The sequence below is a fragment of the Podarcis pityusensis genome (assembly GCF_964106645.2).
Source record: "Podarcis pityusensis genome assembly, chromosome: 3".
Classification (NCBI taxonomy): Eukaryota; Metazoa; Chordata; class Lepidosauria; order Squamata; family Lacertidae; genus Podarcis; species Podarcis pityusensis.
In genome coordinates this window covers 66,422,255-66,438,599 of record NC_138026.1, presented here as the reverse complement: position 1 = coordinate 66,438,599, position 16,345 = coordinate 66,422,255, and the positions used below count along the sequence as shown (strand labels likewise).

The window sequence follows — 16,345 nt, the reverse complement described above, 5'->3', positions numbered from 1 at the left end:
CAAGTAGAAGCTGCAACAAAATATTGTAGCATGGATTGCTCAAATTCAGGTTGCCAGTCAGCTGTGCTCACTCCATGACACTCCCCTCCAAAAAAAGCAAGCCTTCAGTTTTCACTAACTATTTCCAGCTACTTTTAGAGAGAGCATTTCCCAATGAAGCTGAAGGCTGGAAGTCTCAGGACAGACAAAAGAAAGTACAATACTTATTCACAAAGCACATAGTTAAAACTATGGAATTAACTCCCAAGTGGTAGTGATGGCCACGGACTTGGATAACTTTTTTTAAAAATTAGATAACTTAATGGAAGATAGGGCTATCGATAACTACTAGCTACGACAGCTATATTTTCTACCTTCTACCTCCATGTCTTCTACCTTTCTCCCTATATTTTCTATGGTTGGAGACAGTATGCCACTGAATACTCATTGATGAGAATCACAGGAGGGGGGGGAGCTGTTGTGCTCAGGTTCTGCTTGCAGACTTCCTGTGGGCATCTGGTTGTCCACTGTGAACATGTCTTCACATGTTCTGGACTATGTGTTGGACTACATAGGCCTTTAGCTTGATCTTTTGGGCTCCTCTTAAGCATTTATGCACTAAGGAAGCAAGTATTATGCTTGTGTAGTCCTCTCTCCACTGTGCTCTACTTAATGAATTATGTCTTGGTTTACAGCAAACCAATTTAACATTATATCTGAACTGGGAAACTATGGTTTGCACTTGCCCTGAAAACCATGATTGTAAACTAGGGACATTTCTGATTCTCATCAAGACCCTCCAGAAGTTAAAAGTATATAAGAAAGAGCAAAAAAGAAACATGTGGGCTGTAATATGAGAATGTCCAGAAAAATACTTCCTATTTTCTGCTAGGACTAGCATCTGACAAGCAAATGTTTGATGGAAACCAGATGTGTCTCAGTGGTAAAATAGAAATATGTCTAGCTAATCTCAAGATAAAGCAGGCACGCATTTTCTGCACTTTCCACACCAACAGGTCCAGTTCTTCTGTAGGAAAAAGTAATGTGAGAAGTGGCCCCTTGACTCATTGGTAAGCCCTCTCTTGTATTTCAGTGATTTAGCTAGTCTGGAATGCAGAAGAATTTACCTGCTTTGTTTAAGAAAGAGTTCAGCTACTCCTATTACCTTGTGAACATTTTCCTTCCAATGAAATGCCCAGCCCCATACACCATCACAAACCAGTCACCTCTAAATCAAAGAGACTGTATTATTTTTGAATCCACAATATTGATTTGTTAAGAGTTTTTAAGTCTTACAGACTTTTTGGTGTACAACCGTTTACGGTCTTCACCTCATTTATACCCCAATCATATTTACAAAGGAAGATGCTGTTGTTGAAGGCTACCCAGCAAGCTTGACAGATGCGCAGAGATTTGGTGTCCATACACAATTTTCAACACTCTTACACATATTTCAGCACTTTTTTTTGCTCCCAAAACTGCAAGTTATGCTACTGTTCTGAAGACCAACATTAGTGAGTCTCCAACTTTTATTTGTTTTGGTATTAAAATCCTTACCTGATGAGTTCCTGGTACCAAACATTCCTTCTGGTCTACTGTACTCTAAATTCCTAAGCTTAGGATCTAGGATTCCTACTGGGCCAGGTAGGTGTTACTATTGCTATATAAAGCCCTTAACAACTCAGGATCAGTTTACCTGTGAGATCACTTCATCCCATATATGCCCACTCAATTGCTTTGATCTGCGGAACTGCCACTTTTACAGGTGGCACATAATATCTGTTCCACATTTGTAAGAAATTAATTTTTTAATGTGGCGGTGCATATACGTTGGAATTCCCTGCCAACTGATATAGCTGTACAGTCATACCTTGATTTTGGAACAGCCCAGTTCTCGAGGGTTTGGCTTCCAAACAATCAAAACCCGGAAGTGACTGTTCCGGTTTTCAAGTGTTCTTTTGGAAGCCAAACGTCCGACGGGGCTTCTGATTGGCTGCAGGAGCTTCCTGTAGCCAATCAGAAGCCGCACTTTGGTTTTTGAACGCTTTGGAAGTTGAACGGACTTCCGGAACGGATTCCGTTCAACTTCCAAGGTATGACTGTACTCTTCTTGCTGCCTGCTAAAATCAGTTGTGTTTAGACAAATGTATTTGGGTATCTAGAACACTGATGTGTTTTAATCTGTTTTAGTTTTTTAATGTTTTAAATATCAAAAGGTATATAATTTGCATGGGAAAAAAAACCTAGTTGCCACCATTATCCCTACTGCTCTCTCTCTCTTTCTCTCTCTCAAATAGGCCATGAAACAGACTATAACAGACTTCGACTATAAACACTGCGTCATCCCTGACATTCTCCAATCAAACTGTTTAAAAAGCTGTCTTAATCAGTAGGACAAAGCTGGTTTTAAGAACATCAGCTTAATTGGACTGTGGATAAGGCTACCCAGTACATTTCCCCTTCCTGACTCACAATTGGAATTAAGAGAGCTTTGCCTACACAAAATCATTATCAAACATGTAAAAAGTGAATATGTTGTCTTAACAGCAGCTTTTGTATATAGAAAGAAGGAAGTAACAGAGCATTTCCTATGAGCCCAAAACTGGATAAGCTTTAACTGCAGGGAATGTGCATATGAAAGTTTTTGAAGTTATGCCTCTATATCAAAGGGTTTCTGAAAAAACAAATACAATCTTAACAATGGAGAAGATGAAAAGCTCTTTATAACATCAACAGTAACCATATATACTGTTCCCTTTATAGCAAACAGATAAATTAAAACAAAAGCTACTGTTAGTACTACTTATTTAAATCCTCATGTGACTTTTTGAAAACTTGTATCAGTACTAGTATCAGTCAAATACACTAGAACAACTAAAAATCTGCACTTAAAAGCAGCTGGTCAGTCAAAATCAGCATGTCAAGTTTCACCCTGAAGATTGTCAGGTTATGGCACTGTAGTGATGGGAAAAACTATAAATAATATGGGTTGCAAACATGGTTGGCATAAAGAACAGAGGCCGAAACAAATTTGGTGAGATTTTGTACTACCATCTATAATGAAAATAAATAAAACTTCATTTCTGAGCTATGAGGACTGCAGACATATGCCTTTTAAAAGTGTGATTCTATTAATGGACAAGATAAGAAATAGGCATATAAGAGGCTGTGGCTCAGCAGCAGGAGCAGGTGTGCTCAGGCAGAAAAAGTTTCTAACATTCAGAGGTCTCTCCAAATTCAGCAAGCAATTTGGGTATATTAAACCAACATAAAAACACCGAAACATTTACACAATGATTGAGAAACTTAAGTTATTTGGACTTTCTAACAACAGGATGAACTTGCTGCATGTTTTCTTTGCAACACAAACAGTTTGTTCGGGGCCTCTCTAGAGATATCAACTATTAGTAAGGGAGTGAAGAATGAAAACATATTTCAAAAACACTGGGCTTAACCCAGTTCACCTTGGATACAACACCACACACAAGATTCCCATCGGGTTCAGAAAGCCCCATTTCTTCTAAGGGTTTGCACACAGGGGCTGTTGCAAGAAATGAAAGGTCCATGTATGGATATTGTGCCCTCAACTTGACTTCTGCACATGTGCTCTACAACTTGTATATGCTCTAGAACACAAGTAACTAAAAAGGTACAGAGAAATAAGGTTGGATGAGGATATGGGAGGAGCACATGTGCTTCCCTTTCCTTATATAGCCTACACATGTAAGCACTTAGGTGAAGGCAGGAAGAACAGGGTCATATTGGACAATACAGGCAACCTATGCATATTGGTACAGTACCTGCAGTGGAGCTAGATTGAACCTTTACTATTACAAATAATCTGTAACATTACTGATTATGATTGGACCAGGCGGTGAGGGCTGCTTTATCCAGGCACCTGCTCTTCTCCAACAGGTGGTCATTACTATCAAAGCTGGAAATGCCAATCATTTGTTTGGGGGAGGGCATCCCCAATTAAGGAACCTGGGATCAAAGTGTTAAATTAATAAAGTGATGTTTTGTACGATAGGAAAGGGCTCAAGGTACCAATTTCCTTTTGTGTGTCCCATAGTCCTGGGTAATCTTCCATGTCATTATAGGCATCTACTTACCATCTGTTATGACTGCTTCTCCCTGCTCCTTTTTCAGCTCTTCTGGCTTAAGGCTGAGCTCCACTTGTTCTTCTGTAATTCCATTAATAATGGATATCTGTCCATTCTTCTGTAAAAGCTGCACAGGCCAAGAGAGAGATTGGAGGAAGAAAGAGAGCAAAAACTTTTGTAAGTCAAGCCTTGTGCTAGGGGGGAAAAATCACATTTACTTTTTTTCTTCAGAGATGAACGTGCTTTATCATTTATAAAATACATTATGTGCTACAGGCTGTATTAAAATATTGTCAACCCACATTTCAGCATAAACTGCATTTTTTAAACAAAAGTGTAACGCTAGACATCTCTAAAATCTTTAAAAAATATGAAATACAGGATAGCAGAATCAAGCACAGATCAACTTGCTCAAAATAAAACATCAGGGGTCAACTCTCAGAATGAAATTTGTGGGAAGTACCATGTGCAGTTAGTATTTATACTCTTTACCTTATTGGTATTCAGGCCAAATATGGGCCTTGATAGGTTTAGATAATGGTGGGATGGGTGTCATAAACATTCCTTGTGTCTCTCTGACTTCTATACTGCCATACAAAGAATTACATGATACAAGGTAAAAAGACAGATCCTTGATCTACAAATCAAGAATTTATTTAAAAGTTTAGGCTATTCCTCAAAGAAAGCACCAGGTAAAATAAACAAGAGTACACAATAAGTCATTATCTATGACGACTCTACAATGATACAACTGTAACCACAGGCAAGCCAGCTATATGCAAAAATTTAAAAACTGTCAGAATATATTGTTTATCTTCTTACTGTGGAAAGAAAATCACAAAGTAAAAGTTATGACAGCATATTTACTTCTCAAAATATTTTTGCATTAATGATGCACAGACTGTTTTGGAAAGGTACATTCTCCCACAGCACTAACTTTGTGGGTCAATTCAATCTGTCCCACTGCATTAGCACCTCAGAGCTACTTATTTTACTTATTTTACTTTGCACTCACATTAACTGCCTCATTTCTCAGAAAGATCTGTTCTGCAATTTAATCCAATTATGTCAACTATATTAAAGCAGTGTTCTCAATTCCATTTGGAATGACTCAACTCAGTCAGATTCAAAGCAATTGTTTTGGAACATGGCTGAGAAGCACAAAAACTTAGCTAAGAACACGCAAATGAGGAATACAGGAAATAGCACTATGTCAGTTTGATATTATTTATTCATTTATTGACATTTTCTGCTACCTTTGTTGAGGAGAGGTCATACTATATTTAATCCTCACAAAACCAAAGGCTTATCCAAAGTCGCTCACTTAGCTTCATGGGGGAAACACGGATTTGCATAACATCATTAAAAATGCATGCTGCATGAGCCAGCAATTCATTTACTGCTCACTTGACCTCTATGTACTCTTTAACATTTGTGTACTTGGGTAACTTATTTTCACACCAAGGATCACTGTCTGAAATTTTCATCCTCCCAATACAAAGAACACATTGCTTAAGGTTCTTTGCTTGATGTTTGTTTACACTGCAATAGTCTGTTCAACACTGTTTTTTGCAGCCATCCAGACAGGCAGTTATGGGAAGCAGTGCACTGGCATTTAGATGCATGTGCACTAGAGTCAAAATGCAACTTCTAGAAACTTGACCAAGGACTGGAATGAGAAGAATTCTAGTACATGTGCACACACTAATGAGATATATCCCCCAAAGGCAAAATAGGGATACTTGTTTTAACAAGAAAATAAAGTAAAAACAGGGACCGACTTTGGTGAGGATGGCTGAAAGCTTTGAGGTTGCTACCAGATGACGTGCTTCTTGAAAATTCATCCCAGGTTACATGATTCGGGGGGGGGGGGTTAACATGATGTCAGCTGTTTACTAAGCACCGGTTCTGATTTGTTTGCAGGGAGGGTATATAAGGCTGCATCATGCAAGTACTTATCCCACATTCTCCAAAGTGTTTTCCTGTCACTTTCTTTACTGGAAAAAAAGTCTTTTCTTTTTGCTTTTTGCCAAATACACTTTAATTGTACAACCTCAGTTTGCCGGTATGCAACTAAATCTAATCCACAAAAGAACAACAGTTTGGAAATGCCCAGAGGTCCAGGGTTATTCCTTCCATATTCATACAATACATAAAAACTATGGGTGGTACCCAGTTGATGCTATTGGGCTCACAGAAGAGCTTTCAATGTAGTGAAGGCATCTGTTAACAGAAGATGAGAGGATTTTTGCCTATTCTGCCTGCAGGCCCTAAAGCCATCTTCTACCTTGCACCAGGCGGATTCCACCCTATTATTTTCTAAAGGGAAAACTGATGAAACAATTGGCTTTAAAACACACAAACAATGAATTGTATTCAAATGGGTTGCATCCTTCTAAGAATGGAAGGGAAACTAATGTCTGCTGACTTTCCATTCCGCCTTTGTTCCCCTCAACTTACTATCTCCTCAAATATAGCATTCAGAAACTCAGTATTAGCATGCTGATGAATGTAGCAAGCTTTGCCCATTATTCTCAGAGAATCCGGCAGATATAGCTATGTCTTCCTCCACTTCTAATCACCATCATTCCCAACATTCCTCATGCCAGACCCAGGATCATTCCAAGGATTCCACATACCAGGCCCAAATGCATTAGTGCTAATTTTGCCTCCTTGTCTTAATCCTTCTACATCAGTTCTACTACAGATTCCTAAAATAAGCTAGATCCAGCTGTCTGAACAACTGATTAAACTAAATGGCATACTGAAATATTTTTCCACACTGTTAAAACGTCTTGTGTTGATAGATTACTCAGCTGCACCATACCCTGTAAGATTTGAAAATCCTTAAGTGACACTGTAGTAACCATTTCAGTATTGATTATATCACCCTAGGTTATAGACTGAAAGCAGTTCAGCAGCAATGGAAAGAGCAAAATAACGGCGAGAGTCTTCAAACTCACACATTATTTTTAAAAGCAACAAAAAACTAACAGGAGAGAGAGCCTTTCCGCATGAGCCAAAAAAATCTAACACTAATCAAATCCAACCACTTCCCATAAAAATCAATCCATTGCAAGCAAGTAGTTAGCCTTGTTGGGATACTGCCAGGGAGATAAAGTCCATCATGGCCCCCAAGCTGGCTGCCGGACGATCCATCGATCTCCCGTAGACACGCAGTATCAACAATTAGCGACATGAGCTCCAGAACATTCTAGAGCCGATGCACACTCTTTATCAGCAGATAATGCACAGCAGAAGTCGCACTCAGGAGAGCATTATTTACAAGTTTTATTCAGCGTTGATCAGAACAAAGAAAACCGTGACTGCCTGCTTCAGTGTCTAAGACACAGAGAGAGAAACGAAAGCAATAGAAAACATAAACATCCTGTGAACAGGAAATATGCAGACTCTGTGACTCACAGCCTGCTCCCTTTTAAGGTGGAACGGAAATATCCTAACATCCTCCCCCTTTCCGTGTAACCTGTAGTACCTGTGGTTCAACCCAATTGCAACCTTTGTACGTAAACCTTAAGTTGTTCTCTGTTAACAACCTTAGACAACAGATCAGCAGGAATTTCATTTCCTGGCATGTAGGACACCTGAATGAGTCCTTTCTGAACACACTCTCCTGCACGATGTAGCTTAATCTGCAAGTACTTGGTTCTTTGCTTGCAACTCTCTGAGTTCAGCAAAGCCAAACAAGATCTATTTTCTTGATACACTTGTGCAGGACATTTCACAGAAACTCTGATGTCCTTAAACAGTTGCATCAACCATTCACAATCCATGAGTGAAAATGACAGAGCATTGAGTTCTGCTTCACAGGAACTTAGGCTCACTGTCGTCTGCTTTTTGCACAACCAGTCAAACAGGCAGCGGTTGTACATGTAGCATACTCCAGAAGTGATTGTACCATCCGTGGTGTCACTTCCAAAACTTGCATCTGCAAAGATTTCAAGACCTCCAGTCTTCTGACTGGTGAACCTCAGCCTGTAGTGCAAAGTACCTTTCAAATAGCGGGCTATGCGCTTCAGAGCTTTCCAATCCTGAACAGTAGGATTGTTAGCATGTCTGCTAAGTAGGTTAGTGCTTACAGCAATGTCAGGTCTTGAGCATCTAGCAATGAAATTCAACTTGCCTAGAATGCATCTGTATAGCGTAGTGTCAGCCTGGTGGATCTCTCCATCTTGAGGCGTGAAGGAGATAAACAGGTGCCGATTGTTGGCAATGTGCCTTGATGCACCAGAATCTACAACAAATCTGGCTTTGGCCTTTGGAGCAGCTTTTCCAGCAAGCAAAACCTTGTTTTCCACTGGCGTGGGCTTTTTCTGCTTGCCCCCCTGCTCCTGGCCATCAGACTTGCCTTTAGCCTTTGGTGAAGCTGTGCCAGCAAACAAAGCCTTGTTTTCCACTGGCGTGGGCTCTTCACCCCCCTTCTGCTTCGGGCCATCTGCAGGCATCTGCCTCTGTTTACTTCTGGCCTTCCGGTATCTGTGAGGATGACCTTGGCTCCATGAGAAACAGAGCTCTCAGCTGCCGACTCCTTGGCTCCCCCTGGAGGCTGGAATGCTGCCTGGGATGACGTGACAGTCAGCTCCCCCTGCAGCTTGCAATCGGTGCCCTCGGCATCCCTGCATTCTCTCGCATTCTGGGAAACAGCCAGGACCTCCGATACAGTCAAACTCTGGGCTGGGATGACTGGCAAATGGGCTATCTTCAAAGCATTCCACATCTTACGTGCAGTCACGTTGCCAGCTAACGTTTTAATTTCCTCCAGAGAGACGGACAAGACTATTACGTCAATGGCCCTCGAATTCTGGGCTCTCCATCTATCTGTCAGAGGAACTGGAGGGGCTTCAGACACAGTATGCCACACTCCAAACTGTCGAAGCAAGCTCTCACACCACACAGCCCAGGTCCCATAATTGTGCCGATTTAACTTTAGGCACTCAGCAGCCTCAGAAGCTTGGAAAAACTCCATTCCAGCTTTTTACTTGAGCCTTGAGCCCTATTCACTTCAGAGACTCCTTATCTTGGCAGCCATAAATCACGAAGCTTGCTTGGCGCAGCTCCCAGACCAATTAGTCTGATGGAGTTCAAAGAGACTTTGCCGCGGCAACGAAAAGTCTCACTTTCGCCTTTCCTCCACATACCTCAACGCAGTCTGTTGCAGTCTTACTCTCCTGTAAGTGCCGTGAATCTGGGCCCATAACCTGTTGTTGGGATACTGCCAGGGAGATAAAGTCCATCATGGCCCCCAAGCTGGCTGCCGGACGATCCATCGATCTCCCGTAGACACGCAGTATCAGCAATTAGCGACATGAGTTCCAGAACATTCTAGAGCCGATGCACACTCTTTATCAGCAGATAATGCACAGCAGAAGTCGCACCCAGGAGAGCATTATTTACAAGTTTTATTCAGCGTTGATCAGAACAAAGAAAACCGTGACTGCCTGCTTCAGTGTCTACGACACAGAGAGAGAAACAAAAGCAATAGAAAACATAAACATCCTGTGAACAGGAAATACGCAGACTCTGACTCACAGCCTGCTCCCTTTTAAGGTGGAACGGAAATATCCTAACAAGCCTCCATACGGTCACTATAAATATTTTACTGGTAAGAAAAAGACAGAACTGCTTCAAGATCAAATGAGCCCAATCTAAACAAAATCACACATTTCCTCACATTCTTGCCAGTTTTGCTTGCTGCAGCAGGCATAAGATAGGGAAGAGTAAGAAGAAGAGGGGAGCAAGAGCATAGCTGTCAACTTACAGATTTGAAAATAAGGGACCAGCAGCCAAAATAAGGGACCAGCAGCCAAAATAAGGGACCTGCAGCCTCACCTGTCCCAGGCACTCCAGTCTTCCTGTCCTCCTGCAGTCTAGTCAAACTCATGCTGGTAGCTTCGAGGACACTGTCCAACCAACTTTGTAACCTGAGGTTCAACTGACTAGAATCTGAATCACATGCACCACAAGGCCTATGCAGCCTCAACTTAAGATGGCTCCCCGGCCTGGCTTTGCACTGCAAAGTTTGCAGCAGCATGTGCAACAAAATGGCGTTCAGCATTCAAAAACCCCCTCAGCTTGCATTAACTAGCCACACACAAGGCATGCAAGCTCCACCCCCCAGTCGTTCTTAGACTTCCTATTGGGTGAGCAACACAGCCAAGCAACACAGTTGGAGCCTCCCTCCTCCCTGGCCGGCAGGGAGGGAGGGAGAGGAGCTGCTTCCTTTGAAATTTAAGGGATATCCTTTAAGGGACATTTAAGGGACATCCATCAATAAGGGACAGCAGCGGGACATGGCGCTGGAATAAGGGACTGTCCCTTCAAATAAGGGACACTTGACAGCTATGCAAGAGGGGAAAGGATTGAATACCCCCTGCTCTCTCAAAGCTCTGGCAGTGGTGGCTGGGCAGTCCCAATTCTAAATCCACACCAAATAACTGTCCTACTTTAATAGTGAACTAAAAGAGCAACCTGAATAATATATCTCCATATTAGCTACCCAGGCGTAAGTGCATAGTTCAAGTGAGAAAAAGGGCAACCACACCAATCCACTGTTCGGGGGTATTATTTACTGGGTTTTTATATATTGTTTAAAATTTTATTACAGTTTAATCAATGATTATCTTTTATATCTTTTTGACTTTTTGAACTTTGTATTGTTTTTATTTGTGTAAGCCACCTTGAATCCCAGTCCAGGAAAAAGGTGGGATATAAATAAATATAACAATAATAATAATAATATGACAGACACAATCCAGCTCCCCTTGCCTTTCTTAGGAGCAACAGCATCAGTAAAATGTTCAGGAGTCATGTGGATGATTGGTCTCTATTCAGATTCCTCTTGTAAGTCACTTTGATTTACTTTTGCTTAAAAAGTGGCTAGTAAGTTTGATAAACAAGGTAATTGTAGTTCTACGTGGACAAACCTTCAATGTTAATGAAAACAGTAATAGTTATTGGTTTTCTTTCTTTTTTAAATTAACAAGCATTTCAAATAGTTCTAAATCCCTTAGCTCAGAAGTGGATACAGTATATAATTACTGTATGGTTATCAAGGGTATTGATAGTTATTCCGGTGGAGATTGCAAAGATTTCAAGGAGCTAAGTACAGCCAACAGATATACACATCAGCAGGCCCCAAAACCAGTTAGAGAGCATCCTCTACCTTTTGTTAGTGCTCAGTCACTGAACCACCCTGGTGAGATCACCCAGGCAACTGTTTTCATTACAGAGGGGATAATTGTTTTCAAGCACTGAAATTGTTGGCCCAAGTTCCTGGTAATCTGCAAAAATCTGCCTATTGGATGGTGTTTTTAGGCTGACATATCTCAGAAGGTTCCTTACCCATGCTTTTGTGAATGCCCTGCAAATATAAAATCATCACACTCACCACAGAAGGCTGTTGATGTGATGTTGGATGTTATATGATCAAATCTTTTTAGGATTCAACCACAAAACTTGCACAATTAAACAATGGGAAAGTAACATTTAATATGCCTAGCACTAATAAAGCACACGAGGAAGAGTCTTAACCCCATGGGAAAAGACCCATAATTTGTCTTAATTTTTCTTTGGCAGCTTCAGTCACCACAAAATAAAATAAAAAAAATAGTTTGGCATATATCAGAGCATATTTTTAAAGAGTACAGGATGCTCTTAATATGGCTCACAGTCCAGAACAGCCAACCCTTTTGCTTGTAAACTGATTTGAAGTATCAGCTCTGCCTAGAAGTCTCCATTTTTCTGTAGGATATAAAGCAATAGAATTGATGCCCCCAAGACTGGTGAAACAACATTTGCCATAAAATAAAAACAATGAAATTAAGCAGTTAAGCAATAAAAATGATGAATCAGATGTCAAGGAAACAAACAACTATCTGACTTTTAGAAGACATCTGAAGGTAGCCGTTTAGGGAAGTTTTTAATGTTTTGAGGTTTTATTATGTTTTAGTGTTCTGTTGGGAGCCGCCCAGAGTGGCTGGGGAAACCCAGCCAGATGGGTGGGGTATAATAATAATGATGATGATGATGAAAGTTTCAGGTGAGGTGCTATCAGAACTATATTAAAGCACACAAAAAGATTCCTCAACGTGTATCAGTTTGGCAAGTCAAGAGAATTAAGTACAAACCTGAAGAATATTTACGAAATTGCATCCACCTTCCATACTGCCTAGTTCTTCCAGCCCTCCTAAGAAATGTGGGACATACTTCTACATAATCTTCACTATTGGGGCATGCTCTTAGAATCACTCTTCCAATGCTACTTTGCCTCTATCTGGTTCCTACACACGGATGTGTGTAGGAACCAGGTAGAGAGGCAAAGTAGCATTGGAAGAGTGATTCTAAGATCCTCAAATCTAAATATTACTTCCTGAATAAGCTGGTCTTGCAACAGGGAGAGGCCCACCAGCTTGCTCTCCCATTTAGTAACCTCAGCGAAACTGGTATATTTTCTTTAATCTTAACTAAGCACTAGTCCAACCACATCTAGAGTATTCATGTCCAGTTCCGGACACCACATCTGAAGAAAAATATAAACAAATTGGAGTATGTTCAGAAGAGAACAATGAATACAGTATAGTCAACATTATGGAAAGCAGGTCCTAGGAGGAAAGGTTGGAGGAACAGAGTATATTTAGTCAAGCGAAGGGAAGACTGAAGGGAACATGACAGATTTTAGTTCAATATTTCTCTTACTTCCTTTTGTTTCTTATGTGTCAACATTTTGCTCTTAGCTATTTGCTGATTTCTCTCTGGATCAGATTCTGAGTTTTCGATCTGGTTCTAACTAGTATCTAGAGTAGTGGTTCCGAACCTGAGGGCCAAAGAATTATCCCAAGAGGCCTGTGAAGCCCTGTGCTGAAGCTTACTTTTAAACAAAAAGTTGGTGAAGAAAGAAAGGCGTGGCAGGATTATCCCTGCATGCTTAGGTGCATGTTCAGGTTGCTTCTGTCTGCCAGCACTAAGCACTTTCTTCCTCCTGTGCTGGGGATAGCTGCAGGGTGGAAAAAATGGATAAGGAGGACTGGTGGAGATATTACCACATGCTCAGGCAAATGCTGCCTATCAGATAGAGGCAATCATCTCCTTTGCCCCATATGCTGGTGCTTGCTTTAAAAAAAAAAAAAGGTTGGGGGAAGAAGAAAGGAGCAGCGGGAGTATCTATTATACATTTTGATTATGTATTTGGTCAATTAACAGAACCTAAAATTAAAACAATCAGCATGTGGGGGTCTTGAGATTAAAAAGGGGTCCTCATAAACATTGGAACCACTGGTCTAGACCCTAGGGCAGAGATTTTCAACCTTTTTGGGTCCATGGCTCCCTTGACCAACTACATTCTTTCTGCAGCTCCCCTGTGGGACTCAGGAGCCCAGTTATGTCACCCCTTGCCTGCAGAGCTGGCAGCTTGTCACCCTTTTTTGAGTACCCTTGTGGAGTGTTCCCTCAGCTTCCTCTTCATTCCCTTCTCCTTGAGAGTCCTCTGGGCAGCCACTGCCACCGCCCCTGGTGTCTGAACTGCCCCCTTGCCCCATCCTGAGGTGCCTCCTCACGCTGTCCCACAGGGGCTTGGGACTTGTCTGTCCATTCGCAGCAGCAAGGAATGCTGGACTGGCTGGCTAAGTCCACTTACTTGCTCTGAGCCCACATCAGCTCCTGGTAACCAGCACCCCCTGGTCAGCCCCAGAGGCACTATTTGCCTGCAGAGCTTGTAGCACCAACAGCCACACAAGCCTTTGGGAGGCAGACACATGAGATAGCATCAGAGGAGAGAAGAGAAAGGAGAGAGATCTCAATAGATCCCAAAGAATTAGAAAATCTGGTACCATCTAATGTTTTAAAATTATTGTGGAACGTTGGTAAAAGCATAGTTCTTCTTTGTTAGAGATTCTTTTAGAAAGGAAAACAGAGTGAAATCCACATACGTACAACTTTAATTTTGGTGGGATCAGGATTTTCTCCAAAGTAGCTGGAGGACAAGACACTCATTATTTCAGAGTTGTACATGTGTAGATTTCAATCTGTCAATATTTTTGAAGAACTGTTAACCCACAAAGAAGCTTGGGGTGGGGGGAAAGAAAATAAGTGTTTCGAAATACTCTTTATTTTTTGTGGCATTAAGAAGCATTTTTCAGAGTCTGGCAACTATGTGAAAGTTTACTTTAGAACTAGTGAGCAGGAAGTGAAGCTAGGAATCATTTGAAAAAGGTATTAAAAATAAGGTTTCATATCACAAAATGCAATAAATCTATAATCCCAAGAATATTTCTACAGCAATATGCAGATTCCATTTCTGTATTAAGATAATGAAACAAATTAACACTAGGGCACCTTATCCCATCTTTATTACTATAGCCTAAACTCTTGATGGTAATAAATCAGGAGAGACCACTTCCTATATGCCATCTAGTGCCAATTCACAAATATACGAAACTTGAACAATTAGAAACTTAGGAAGCAGGGGTAGCTAAACATTTTGACTCAGATGGTTGCATTGTTTTTAGAGCAAACTCTCCGGGGCTGGCCACATCTGAAAATGGACAAGCATGCAGTTAAACACTATCATAACAGGCCCTGACCCAATATTGGCCAACAAATCCTCTGAAGACCTGGTTCGCATGATTTTCAACCCAGGTGACAGAGCCTCCAACACTAGCCCTGAAATGTCTACCTCCAAGGAATACCCTAGAAGGACCCTCTGGGTAGGTTCCTGACTTACCTCTAGCATAGGAACCACTGGCTGAGTTAGATGTTGAGTCACATCCAGCCCTTGAGAGCAGAAATGCCAGAAAGTCCAACTTCAGGCAGCTGGTTGATGATGGGAGTGCACATCTGAGAGTCCAATGTCATCATGTGACTGTTGAGGAAGCAGCTGCTTGTAAGTAACAACACTCCTCTCAAGGGTAAAGACTCATACAGCAGACTCAAGCACTTGCAGTAGGTGTTGGAGGTGGCCTGAGAGACCATGCTATACAGTGGTACCTCTGGTTACGAACTTAATTCGTTCTGGAGGTCCGTTCTTAACCTGAAACTGTTCTTAACCTGAGGTACCACTTTAGTTAATGGGGCCTCCCGCTGCCGCCGCGCCGCCAATGCACGATTTCTGTTCTCATCCTGGGGCAAAGTTCTCAACCCGAGGTACTACTTCTGGGTTAGCAGAGTCTGTAACCCGAAGTGTTTGTAACCCGAGGTGTTTGTAACAAGACTTGCCACTGTACCAGGCTTCAGTTGGAACCTGCCAGTTACTGGAAACAATGCAGGTACAGTGGTACCTCGCAAGACGAATGCCTCGCAAGACAAAAAACTCGCTAGACGAAAGGGTTTTTTGTTTTTTGAGCTGCTTCGCAAGACGATTTTCCCTATGGGCTTGCTTCGCAAGACGGAAACGTCTTGCAAGTTTGTTTCCTTTTTCTTAACACCGTTAATACAGTTGCGACTTGACTTCGAGGAGCAACTCATAGAACGCGGTGTGGTAGCCTTTTTTGAGGTTTTTAAAGACTTTGGTGATTTTTGAAGCTTTTCCAAAACTTTCCTGACACCGTGCTTCGCAAGACGAAAAAAATCGCAAGACGACAAAACTCACGGAACGAATTAATTTCGTCTTGCGAGGCACCACTGTAATCTAGTTTCTTACACCTGAATCTGACTCCTTTGTCTTGCCATGCTTTTTTCTGGATCTCCTCAGTTGTTCATTCTTGCCTATTGATTCTACTCCTGAGTTATGTTTAAAAGGAACAAATAAGTACGGCTGCAACCTTCCTGTTCAGAGCACAAATCCAAGGTGGCTTTAGCACTGAAAATAGAATCCCCTTCTCTTAGCATTGTTCAAAGATATGTTGACCTCATACTCATGTCTGCCAGAATTGATAACTTTCCCATTTTTTCTTTTTAAATTGGCACTCTACATTCTTAACAAGTTTAGCTAGTACAGAACAAGGAAACGAGGGTGTCAAGTTTTGGTTTCTTTTTCCAAGCTAATGCCTCTGTAACAGCAGGAGTACACACACATGTGCAACCCATCTACTAGGAATCATATTTTTATCGTTTCAGTTTGTCTTTTAGTAAAATGCATTTCCAACTGAATTGCAGAGCTGGACTTGAGTAGCCCTGTTTTACCTTCAATTTTTATAATGTTTCAAATATCCCATATTACATTTCCTTTCCTGTCTAGTAAAGAATAGCACTTGCCAGGTGAACCTAATGTCAAACAAGCAATATAATATTGCACTCTCTTTTCTTTGTAAATT

At 41.3% G+C, this 16,345-nt stretch overlaps 1 protein-coding gene across 2 annotated transcripts in view; it reads right to left on the bottom strand.

Moving 5' to 3' along the window:
• AKAP12 (A-kinase anchoring protein 12) overlaps positions 1-16,345 on the bottom strand; it is a 62,658-nt gene that overhangs the window by 22,182 nt on the left and 24,131 nt on the right. For both annotated transcript variants that reach the window (XM_080998322.1, XM_080998323.1), the window contains exon 2: positions 4,092-4,209. In XM_080998322.1, coding sequence (XP_080854448.1) covers positions 4,092-4,209 — 118 coding nt within the window. The remainder of the gene's footprint in view (positions 1-4,091; positions 4,210-16,345) is intronic.